The sequence below is a fragment of the Hyperolius riggenbachi genome, chromosome 12, assembly GCF_040937935.1.
Source record: "Hyperolius riggenbachi isolate aHypRig1 chromosome 12, aHypRig1.pri, whole genome shotgun sequence".
NCBI classification, from domain to species: Eukaryota; Metazoa; Chordata; class Amphibia; order Anura; family Hyperoliidae; genus Hyperolius; species Hyperolius riggenbachi.
In genome coordinates, this window is record NC_090657.1 from 235,969,607 (window position 1) to 235,981,818 (window position 12,212).

The window sequence follows — 12,212 nt, forward strand, 5'->3', positions numbered from 1 at the left end:
CATATTTTCCTGCAAATCTCTGCAGGTCTGAAACTAGATGGATTCTGACTGATAACGGAGTAGTAGCTACTGGCTTTATAGGCTCATTCTCATGCATGGAAAAATCAGTACCACGTGGCTTCTCTCTGCTGATCCACAGCAGCTCTGCAGAAGCTGCAATTGTTTTGTTTGACTTGTATGAATTCTGAGAATGTCAATCTTAATGGGCGTGCTGCCTTCATTAATGAGCATATTAACACAAAACCTTGTTTTTTTATGTTTGCTGGAAGCCATCATTTGGTCTGGCAAGAAAAAGACATGCTATATATCCGAGTTTCGTCCATTTCAATCGTGTGAATATTTTGAGATCCTAAAATTAACACATTTGTGCTTAAAATAAAAAAAAATACATTGCTGAATTCCACAAACTCATCAAGGTAAAGGTATTCTTCACAATAATTTATACTATCATTTCCATATTTTTCATTTTTGTCCCATTTGGAAAATCAGTCTACAAGTTGGAAGCATGTTGAAACCAGGAATATATCAATATGGCAATTTCTAGTATACGCAAAGGTAACTTTTATTACCATGTTCTACAATGGAGGAATTCCATAGTCAACCCAATATCCCATTGGGCCACATGGAATTCACTTTTTCTCATAGGTGATAGTTTCACAACTTGTAAATAAAATGACTTTTAAACCACCAGCAAGAAAACAAATACTCAAAATAATTCTGACTACTTTTTTCACCAACTTTTTGGTACTTTTTTCCATTGAAAGTGCTAAAAAGGTATTTAAAATCGAAGATGAAAAATTATCTCCTAGATATGGCCCATAATATACAATTTTTTTTGTAATCCAAAATTATTGCCTTGTGAGAAACCTAAACAGCCCAAGACGTCATACAGACACACTCTAGAATTCATGGTGTATATTTTTTAATTACATGTCTTAGATTATAATAGATTATTTCCAAAAACTTTGGATCAATGTTGTAAAATGTAGGAAATTTGCCTCTGTTTTCACACAGCTTTCTGCCCCTGTAGCATAACGCTTATAAATCAACTGTCAACTATTTTCCCAAGCAGTAATACGCAAATGTTATTCTACAGGACCTGTAGCATGGTGGTTGCAAAAATGACAGCAAACTCTACCTGATACACTACCAAAACACTTTACACTAACGCATGCAAGCCACACTTTGGGCTAATTTTTTTAAACTTTGTTTCACCTTTAAAATAAGAACAAGTAGGCAATTCCTAAAGAAATCTACTCAATGCTATCATTAGCTGCCTTTTTTTCCCTACCAGCGAGAATTCTTGCCAGAACAATATAATGCCTTTATCATCTTTTCATTATGCCTCTTGTCAGCACTGTGCAGACCCCATGCAATAACCTGAGTTTACTGAAGTCAAGACCACTGCTGCTTTTCCAGATGGATTAAGTTTTACAACACCACAGAGGCACTAAATTTTTAGGTAGAGGAAAAAAAAAAAAGTGGCTTGAAGAGTTTTATATATATATATATATATATATATATATATATATATATATATATATATATATATATATATATATATATATATATATATATATATATATATATATATATATATATATATATGTTAAAAATAAATTATTTGTGGATGTATGCTTTGTATAAAATCTATATAGAAAAGCAGAAGCCCTTAGCTGCCTTTTCCCATAGAAAAGGAGTGGGTGAAAAACTTTTAAATGAATGAGAACAAAAGTTTTGAGAGCAAAGGGCAGAACAAAAACATTATTATGACACAGAATCTTCCCAAGGCATTTTTTGTGTGTGGTAATGTTCACATCCCTGTCGTAACAAGTCGCCTTTTTTTTTTCTCCCTCGTTCCATTTCTTTTGAAGGCAGATTAAAGAGGAGAGAGAGTCGGCTGAAAAATGGTTACTGAAACGCCATTCTTTTACTGCACAAATAAAAGCGTAAATAAATATTTATGCAGTTCCCGTTCAGCGTCCCAGATGATGCTTCACGCATTTATCAATCTGATCTCTGTCGGGGATAAGAGTTCAAAAGAGGATGTTATGAGAGTATTAGGAAGCTTCTACATTGCTGGAGCTCATTATATGGTGGGAAAAATGACATGTTCCTTGTCAAAAGACCCACTGTTTAAAAAGGGGGAAAAAAACTAAAACATCAAACATGACTCAAAGATGGGAAAATACATTAGTATAATCAAAGGAAAGGAGACATATATTATAATATTATATATATATATATAATTTTTTATTTTTATTATTATTCTTTTTTATTATAATATATCTCACAAGTCCTGTTTTTCATTTATTTTTTAATTTTAAAATTCAGCTTTGAAATTTATTATTTATTAAAATAAACTTACTATGTCTAGATAGTTCTGTTTTAAAACTTGGTTGCATAACTTAATCACACAAAATAGTTAGACAAAATGTAAATGTATGTAGTTTTTTTTTTTTTTATTTTATATTTTTTAGGTCAGTGCAAAACTTTAAAAAATAAAACCGTTAATATTTCCTGAGCTCTATAGGTAGCCAACAATTCTACAAGTTTTATTTTTATTTATTTTTTTGTTTCAAAAATTAGATATGGAGTTTCCCTGGAGACAGATATATATTTTAATGGCTTTAGCCCTTATGTGTTCTACAATTAGCAAATTAAAATAGTGATCTGGATGACACACAAACTTTGTTCCTAACTTTTTTTTTTCTATATTATTCTTTTCCTAATATTTCACATGCAGTCAGCGCAATTTGCTTTTGATGACCTGGCGGTACACTTCTATGACTAATGTCACTTTAAGCCACTTTTAAAATTAGGAGGAAATTACTCTGTCTCTTGGAGATCCTATTTTTCCCAGGGCAATAAGTGAGCTGATGTCCTCCAAGTATTTGAAGGCTGTAATGCCCCCGTCTCCCTGTAGGGTTCACTGCAACCCAATCTTTAGAATATAGCAGCCTTTGTGTGTGATTCCTCTAGGTAAACTGTGTTTTATGCAGTTATCCCAAAAATAAAAACATAAAACTCACTTGGCTTGGTAGACTTAATAATGAAAAGAAAAATTGTAAAGCAAAGATTATTTTCACAGCAGGCAATTAGATACTTTAGTTCAAGGGCATAAAGACAATAAAAGAGTTTAACACCTGGTATAGTCAGAGAGGGATCTCCTGCAATAGTAGTGCCCAGGTACAGTTTTGGTTTTTTGTTTTTGTATTGTGATGATTACTGCTCCATTCATCCCTGTAAAAATGTCAGGCTGCGATTTATCTGATCAGCTTGTTCCTACAATGGCTGTCCTTGTGCAGTAAGTGGGAGTTCACAGATCAGTCAGGGACCCCCGCATCTATAATGTATGGGCAAAATGCATTTTGATGAAAGGACAGAAAGGGGCCGCACAAAAGTGGTTTGGGCAACAAGAGAAGAGAAAAGGATCAATAGTTTATTGTTGCCTAATTTCAGCCTGCACCAGAATTCCCTCATGGAATCAGACCACAACCCCCTCTGGCCCAACTGCAGATTAGCATCAAAGCCATGCCTGGCTCTCTGTGTTTTAATTTTTTTTTTTAATTCAGCATTATCTTTTAATGCAGTTACATTGGCCTGTCTGGAGGATAATGGGGGAATGTTTTGGAGCCATCAAGCTGAGATCATCGCTCCAATCTTTTTACAAGCTGTACCCTTTTATAGCACATCTAAGGGCCTGGATCAATGACAATTGGGCCACATCTTGAAGGGGGAGTGGGTGACCCTTCTGTGTGTGTGTTACAAGGCTCTGCTGATAAATTATGAATCCGTATAGAGCTAACTGATAAAGGAAAAAAGCCAGTGGAGTTCTCCTCCTCCCCCCACCCCACCCCTGCTGCCAGCACCCTTATCTTCTCAAGAGAAACGCTTGTAGCTGCTAAAGCTTGGCTTAAGTCAAGAGTCCCAGAGGAACATGTCAAGGAACAGGAAGACGTGGGCTGTGAGGGTAGAAGTGTATTAAACTAGATCACCTGCCATCCAAATAAGAGTGGTGAATGTCTGTTCTGACCTATAGATCAGAGCAGAGCTCTGCATGACTCACATTGTACCCTACGTGGCTCTATCTGTACACCAGCTAGCACTGTTGCTAGGGCAAGACCATCTGAATCTTTCTTGCGCTACAACACAACCTGCCTAGAGATTGACAAGTCGCTTCCAATGGCCATAGTGCTTCTAGATAACTAGGGGAGGATTCCAAGCCAGTCGTGAATAGGTCAGTATCAGTCAGCAAACAGAAATTATTATAACTCAACGAGGCTGGTCCATAAATCCTGGACGTTTACAGATCAATCAGCGGAGACGCTGGAATGATTTCTCCATACGTTTATTGAACCATGAGATGTTAATACCATCCATTTCCACAACGTGGAAAATCATCTGAACCACAAAGAGGGAAGCTCACCAACTGGGAATGGCCAAAATACCCAAATATTACTCACATTGGCCAGAAATACTCCATTATACAGCTTTGTGCTCCCATTATACAGCTTTGTGTTCTATTATACAGCTTTGTGCACAGGGTCTAGAATGCTTTATTGGTTTCTTTTTTTTATTATTATGTTATTTTAAATCCAAGGACACTTTTAACTGCTGAACAATATTAAAACCTACCCATCATGCTGTCCGAGAGGACCCTGGTGCACTATGAGCCCAGCATGGTGTCTGAGCATAGAGCAATCCTCTGCATGTTTTTCTGCTCGTTAAATATTAATTTTACAGCTGTACAGAGACAGTATGAATGGATAATATAAGAGTGTGACCCCCAGGGGGATTGGGATTACACTGTGTAGATGTTTGATGGCAAACACTGGGACCTTTCTGAGTACAACTCTCTCCGAAAACCAAGTCTGGAGGCTGTAGGAAGCTAGCTGCTGGGAGGACAGAAGGAAGCTGTCTATAGTAGTGTTAGGCACTAGATGTTAGGAATATTGTAGGAAGCTGTCTGTTGGAGTACTGTATGAAGCTGGCTCTAGGAATACCTGGCTGCTGGAAATACTGTAGGAAGCTGTCTGTTGGAGTACTGTACGAAGCTGGCTCTAGGAATACCTGGCTGCTGGGAGTACTGTAGGAAGCTGTCTGTTGGAGTACTGTACGAAGCTGGCTCTAGGAATAACTAGCTGCTGGGAGTACTGTAGGAAGCTGTCTGTTTGGAGTACTGTAGGAAGCTGGCTGGTGGGAGTACTGTAGGAAGCTGTCTGTTTGGAGTACTGTAGGAAGCTGGCTCTTAGGAGTACCTGGCTGCTGGGAGTACTGTAGGAAGCTGGTTGCTGGGAGTACTGTAGGAAGCTGGCTGGTGGGAGTACTGTAGGAAGCTGACTCTTAGGAGTACCTGGCTGCTGGGAGTACTGTAGGAAGCTGGCTGCTGGGAGTACTACAGGAAGCTGGCTTTTAGGAGTAGCTGGCAGCTGGGAGTACTGTAGGAAGCTGGTTGCTGGGAGTACTGTAGGAAGCTGGCTGCTGGGAGTACTGTAGGAAGCTGGCTCTTAGGAGTACCTGGCTGCTGGGAGTACTGTAGAAGTACTGTAGTAAGCAGGCTGGAGTATTGCCTGGTATTACACTCGTACATATATTATGGGCAGCACAACCTTGGAGTTGCTGGCAGCAGGCACGGGGATATGTGGCTATCTTGGAGCCTTGTGTACTGGTGACAGGAGTACAGATAGCCCCAGATATTATACACAGAGGTGCAGCACATATAGATCTAAGAGGGGAGAGTCGCTAGGAGTATATAGAGATATAAGAGAGGTATATAGAATATAGTATACAGAAGTGTCACCAGTGAAAGGACAGTTTGCTAGAGACATGATGTAAGCACTGAGCAGTATATATACACAGGAGAGCCGGCAAGGGATGGAGAGGAAGAAGACTGTATAGCAGGATGTATGGAGCGAAGAAAATTTTTATATATATATATATATATATATATATATATATATATATATATATATATATATATATATATATATATATATATATATATATATATATATATATACCCCCCCCCCTCCCCCATCAATCAGCTGGCCATGAAAGCCAGTTGAGAGGAGAGGGCAGATATTTAAGGTACGCTGTGGCATACAGAGGCGTATGGCTGAATGAGCTGCACATGTATACAGCTTATTCTATAGAAATGCACGTAAGGGGTGTGCAGGGAGCTGTACAGAGCCAGGTGTAATACTGACACTACACATTTAATACAATAACATTCTATAGGACTGCAAATGACCAGGATCCCAGTATCCTCCATGCATTATACATAATACAGGACATTCTATAGACATGAGTGTACTCAGTAGCTGTGCATTCTGCACCTTCCATTCATTGCACAACATACAGAATATTCTACAGACAAGAGTGCAGCACATCTATCCCATCAGACCTTTCCAGAATACAGAATGTTCCATAGGCAGGAGTATAGATAGCGTGGCAGTGATCTCTCTGCCTGGAGCTGCTGTGATCCTAATATCCCTATAGATCTCACTTATTCTATAGGCGGAAATATCTGGCTGTACCTTCCTATGCTACACACATGCAGATTATTCTAGAGGAAGGAGGTTGTGCTAAACCCCAAATAATGCATCAAGTGACTGCTGTACACCCCTATATCACATTATAGAGTACAGTATAGAGAGGAGATCTCTAACATTACATTAGACTTTATAGAAGTGCTTATTCTCCATCCCATACAATATAGATATATAGATTATTCCATACAAGGATCACTATACATCACATTATAGAGTACAGTATAGAGAGGAGATCTCTAACATTACATTAGACTATAGAAGTTCTTATCCTCCATCCCATACAATATAGATCTATAGATTATTCCATACAACAAGGATCACTATACATCACATTATAGAGTACAGTATAGAGGAGATCTCAGTAACATTACAATCTATAGAAGTGATTATTCTCCATGCCATACAGTATATATATATATATATATATATATATATATATATATATATATATATATATATATATAAATATAATATTCCATATAACAGGGATCGCTGTACATCACATTCTACCTCCACAAATACTCCAGACAGAGGGTCAGTGTGCTATTCCTGGCATTGCACAGTATATAGTACAGAAGCGCAGCACACAGGACTCTATAGGAAGAAGAATAATGTATGGCTCACCTGTACCAGTCCAGTCCCTTGTCGTAGTTGCGATCGAAGAAGTGGGGTTCAGCTCCCACCGCCCTGATGTCGGGGTGCACCCGCAGGAACTCCAGCAGCGCCCGGGTCCCCCCTTTCTTCACCCCGATGATGATGGCCTGGGGCAGCTTCTTGCTACCGGAGCCGTTGTAGAAGGTGCTGATCCCCCCGGGCTCCTCTGGTGGGGGTCCCCCCCGGTTCTGGGGGTGCAGCTCCTGCAGTGGGGGTCCCCCCCGGGTCTGGGGGTGCAGCTCCTGCAGTGGAGGGTGCAGCTCCTGCAGTTGGGGTCCCCCTCTGGTCTGGGGGTGCAGCTCCTGCAGTGGGGGGTGGTGGTCCTGTAATTGGGGTCCCCCCCGGGCCTGGGGGTGCAGATCCTGTAATTGGGGTCCCCCCCGGGTCTGGGGGTGCAGCTCCTGTAATTGGGGTCCCCCCCGGGTCTGAGGGCGCAGCAGCAGCTGAGACAGCGCTCCGGGCTCCTGGGATAGGGAGGCGCAGGAGCCGCCGGTGCAGGAGTACAGCATATAGAGGCAGAGGAAGAGCATGGTGCAGAGGGGCAGGACGAGCCTCCTGCTCAGGGGGGACACCGGGCTGGCATCCATAGGGGCATCCTCAGCATCCTGCAGCTCCTCCAGCCAAGGGACCTATTCCCTGCACAGCTCCAGCCTCCCGGCTGCCCCATACATCCAGCATGGCCCCTTCCAGCTCTGCCCTCCTTCCAGCTGCAGCTCCCTCTTCACACTGCCCGTCTGTGCCTGCTGCACTCCCATCCATGGCCAGGGGGCGGGGACAGCCCGGGACAGGCACGCCCACTCCCTATGCTAATTAGCCATTTGTTGATAAAGGGCAGCCAATCGGCAGAGCAGCCTGGAAGGTGATGGGGCTGCTGTTCCTATATAGAGAGTGGAGGCTGCGAGTCTGGCTCAGTAGCTGCAAGTCTGGCTGCAGAGAGATGTCATAGAAGCATTGCTTTCTCATACAGGGCTGCTAATGGTAAAATCTTACCAAATCCATGTAGTAGAAGGGTAAACTGTGAATACACTTTGAATGGATACTCAAGTTAGTCCCTCATATCAGAAGTGGTAAGATTGTACTGTCAAGATTGTATCATTAGCTGGCACCCTGAGGGCCCATTCACACTAGAAATCGCTAACGCAAAACGCTGAGCGTTTTTCTGGCGTTTTTTCCTAGCGATTTTTCACTGTATACAGAGCATTTTTCCAGCGATTAGCGTTTTGTGATTTCTAGTTCAGTTCAAATACTTTTATTGAATCGCTAATCGCTCCAGAATCGCTCAGAAAACGCTGCATGCAACGCGCTTGCGTTTCAGCAAATCGCTAAACGCTTAGATGAGAACACTTCCATACACTTTCATTGTACACACGGTTTTCAAAGCTGAAATCGCTCTGAAAACGCACAATTGTGAATGGGCCCTAACCCTCCTGGCGGTACACAGTTTCTGAGGCTGCGTGCGCGGGAGGGATTTTTTGAATTGAATTTGTTGTATCCGTTGTAGCTAGCACTAGGTTAGCCACCATTGTTCCCCAAGTCCCCCAGGCGCACCCCCCCCCCCCCCCCCCCCCCCCCCCCGATCGCCGCCGCTGCTATACTTTACATAGCCGTGAGAGCCGCAGTTTCCCCAATGTGCTTCAGTTGTCGCTATGGCGGCGATCAGACATGACGTATGACGTCAGGCGCAATCCCGATCCTCCCCATAGCAAAGCCTGGAGCTGATTGGAGAGGCTGCGCCATCGCGGGATCCCTGGGGGGTACGTATAATGATCAGGGGTGATCGGTATAATGATCAGGGGTGCCTTGGGGGGCAAAGGTAGCGAACTGCTAGCTACAATGGATAAAACACTTTTTATTAAAAAAAAAAAAAAAAACCTCCCAGGGCAGAGAAATCCTTTGCGGCGGCTACACCGAGTGTAGGTCGGGGGTTACCGCCAGGACGGTTAAAGAAAACATCCGCTTCTGCACAGAAAGCTCCCAGCGACAGAAGATGCCTGGCGAGGTCAGCATCTGCACCGAAGGGGACCCCGGGCCACCGGCTGGGAGCAGAGCTCAGGCAAGGGACAGATAGGCTGCCAGGGGCTGGAGGAAGCCCCAGATAAGTAGATCTTATTTTTTTTTTTGGTTGTTTGTTTTTTTTTAGCTCGGACCTTCCCTTTAATGTGTACCAGAGACAAAATAAAAGCATTTATACTTACCCCAGGATGCTCCAGTGGCTGGGCCAGTCTCTGCAGTCGGCATGTAGTGCGCAGGCGTGGCTTAGCTGTGAGCACCCCCATAGTGCTGCTATGTCTGGGAGCGCTCTGCAATGGGGGCAGGCGTGGCCAAGCCGTACATACACACTATATACTGACTGTGGTGACCGGAGGAGACCAGGCCAGCCAGGAGCGTCCTGAGGGAGTCCACAGCCTAAAGGAAGCCCCAGGCAAGTATGAACGCTTTTATTGATTTTCAGTTTAAGGCACACTTTAAGATGCCCACTAATCATACAATCTTGATTGTACAAGCTGCATGCTTTCTCCAGGTCTGCTAAAGTCAGAAAATCAGCATGATCGCCTCACATCTGGCACTATATTTGGGAAAGGGAATATAGTGGTCCCCAACTTCCTCTTATTTCTGGTAAGTTTATACATGTTGCAGGTCTGGTCTATACATATTGTAGGGTTGGTCTATACATGGTGCAGGATGGCTGTACACATGTTACAGGGCTATGTTGCAGGGTTGATTTATGCATGTTGCAGGGCCGCTCTGTACATGTTGCAGGGCCGCTCTGTACATGCTGCAGGGCCGGTCTATACATGTTGCAGGGCCGGTCTATACATGTTGCAGGGCCGGTCTATACATGTTGCAGGGCCGGTCTATACATGTTGCAGGGCCGCTCTGTACATGTTGCAGGGCCGCTCTGTACATGTTGCAGGGCCGCTCTGTGCATGCTGCAGGGCCGGTCTGTGCATGCTGCAGGGCCGGTCTGTGCATGTTGCAGGGCCGGTCTATGCATGTTGCAGGGCCGGTCTATGCATGTTGCAGGGCCGGTCTATGCATGTTGCAGGGCCGGTCTATGCATGTTGCAGGGCCGGTCTATGCATGTTGCAGGGCCGGGGTCTGTGCATGTTGCAGGGCCGGTCTATACATGTTGCAGGGCCGGTCTATACATGTTGCAGGGCCGGTCTATACATGTTGCAGGGCCGGTCTATACATGTTGCAGGGCCGGTCTATACATGTTGCAGGGTCGGTCTATACATGTTGCAGGGCCGGTCTATACATGTTGCAGGGCCGGTCTATACATGTTGCAGGGCCGGTCTATACATGTTGCAGGGCCGGTCTATACATGTTGCAGGGTCGGTCTATACATGTTGCAGGGCCGCCCTATGCATGTTGCAGGGCCGCCCTATGCATGTTGCAGGGCCGCCCTATGCATGTTGCAGGGCCGCCCTATGCATGTTGCAGGGCCGCCCTATGCATGTTGCAGGGCCGCCCTATGCATGTTGCAGGGCCGCCGTATGCATGTTGCAGGGCCGCCGTATGCATGTTGCAGGGCCGCCGTATGCATGTTGCAGGGCCGCCGTATGCATGTTGCAGGGCCGCCGTATGCATGTTGCAGGGCCGCCGTATGCATGTTGCAGGGCTGTCCTATGCATGTTGCAGGGCTGTCCTATGCATGTTGCAGGGCCGCCGTATGCATGTTGCAGGGCCGCTCTGTACATGTTGCAGGGCCGCCGTATGCATGTTGCAGGGCCGCCGTATGCATGTTGCAGGGCCGCCGTATGCATGTTGCAGGGCCGCCGTATGCATGTTGCAGGGCCGCCGTATGCATGTTGCAGGGCCGCCGTATGCATGTTGCAGGGCCGTCCTATGCATGTTGCAGGGCCGCCGTATGCATGTTGCAGGGCCGCTCTGTACATGTTGCAGGGCCGCCGTATGCATGTTGCAGGGCCGCCGTATGCATGTTGCAGGGCCGCCGTATGCATGTTGCAGGGCCGCTCTGTACATGTTGCAGGTCCACCGTATGCATGTTGCAGGGCCGCCGTATGCATGTTGCAGGGCCGCCGTATGCATGTTGCAGGGCCGCCGTATGCATGTTGCAGGGCCGCCGTATGCATGTTGCAGGGCCGCTCTGTACATGTTGCAGGGCCGCCGTATGCATGTTGCAGGGCCGCCCTATGCATGTTGCAGGTATTGCAGCTATCAGTCCTGGCTTGCAGCACTGAATGATGTGAAGAAGGATGGAGGAAGAGAGCTGATTCATCAATAACTCATTTATTTGCAGCCATAAAACGTATTGTGTATTCATAGCCTTATTACCTCCCTGGGATGGGATTCCTAATGGAAACGCTGCGTCTTGTGCCACGATTATTGCCATCGCTTCGCCATTGTTCTCGCCGCATTCCGCTCAGCGGGATCAATATGACTTTCCCCGCACTGGGAAAAAAGTGAAATCATTTAATGTTGAGATTTTAATCTGGGTAATAAATTTGGGGGCCGGGAAATCCAATAATGAGTACAATAATTGGAATGAGGAGAGCGGCGCAGACACAATGGATTGTTTGGTAAATGCAGCGTATTTGTATGCAAACGCAGCTTTAAGTGCACGGGATAAATCAGTCCATTTAATAATTTACTGCCGGCCGCTCTCACTCTAAGTGAGTTCTGGGAATCAATAGGCGAAGGGCCCTCTCTGCCTTTATCCCCTGCTCTTGTTTTCCTGCTCTTTTCTTTCTGGAGAGCCTTTTATGCCACTCGCTGGGCGAGAGCAGCTGCCGCCTCCCAAGACGGATGTCCCCAGAAATGGGCAATTATTTATCTAACATGTCTATTCACGTGTGACAAGGGCAATATGCTGTGTGTATGGGGCATGGATCTGAGGGCCACGGGGGTGAGGAATGTCTGGAGTATGGCCGCGCCACTCCCACCAAAATACATACACTAAATATATAGGGTATAATGTGTGTGTATATGTATTATATAGGGTCAGGTGGATGTATAGAACTGTGTATATGTAATGAATGA

General features: G+C 44.8%; 1 protein-coding gene across 1 annotated transcript in view; it reads right to left on the reverse strand.

Moving 5' to 3' along the window:
- LOC137542126 (heparan sulfate glucosamine 3-O-sulfotransferase 3B1-like) overlaps positions 1-7,923 on the reverse strand; it is a 40,841-nt gene extending 32,918 nt beyond the window's left edge. The window contains exon 1 of the mRNA XM_068263806.1: positions 7,179-7,923. Within this exon, the coding sequence (XP_068119907.1) occupies positions 7,179-7,795 (617 nt within the window). The 5' untranslated portion in view covers positions 7,796-7,923. The remainder of the gene's footprint in view (positions 1-7,178) is intronic.
- Positions 7,924-12,212: the final 4,289 nt, after the last annotated feature.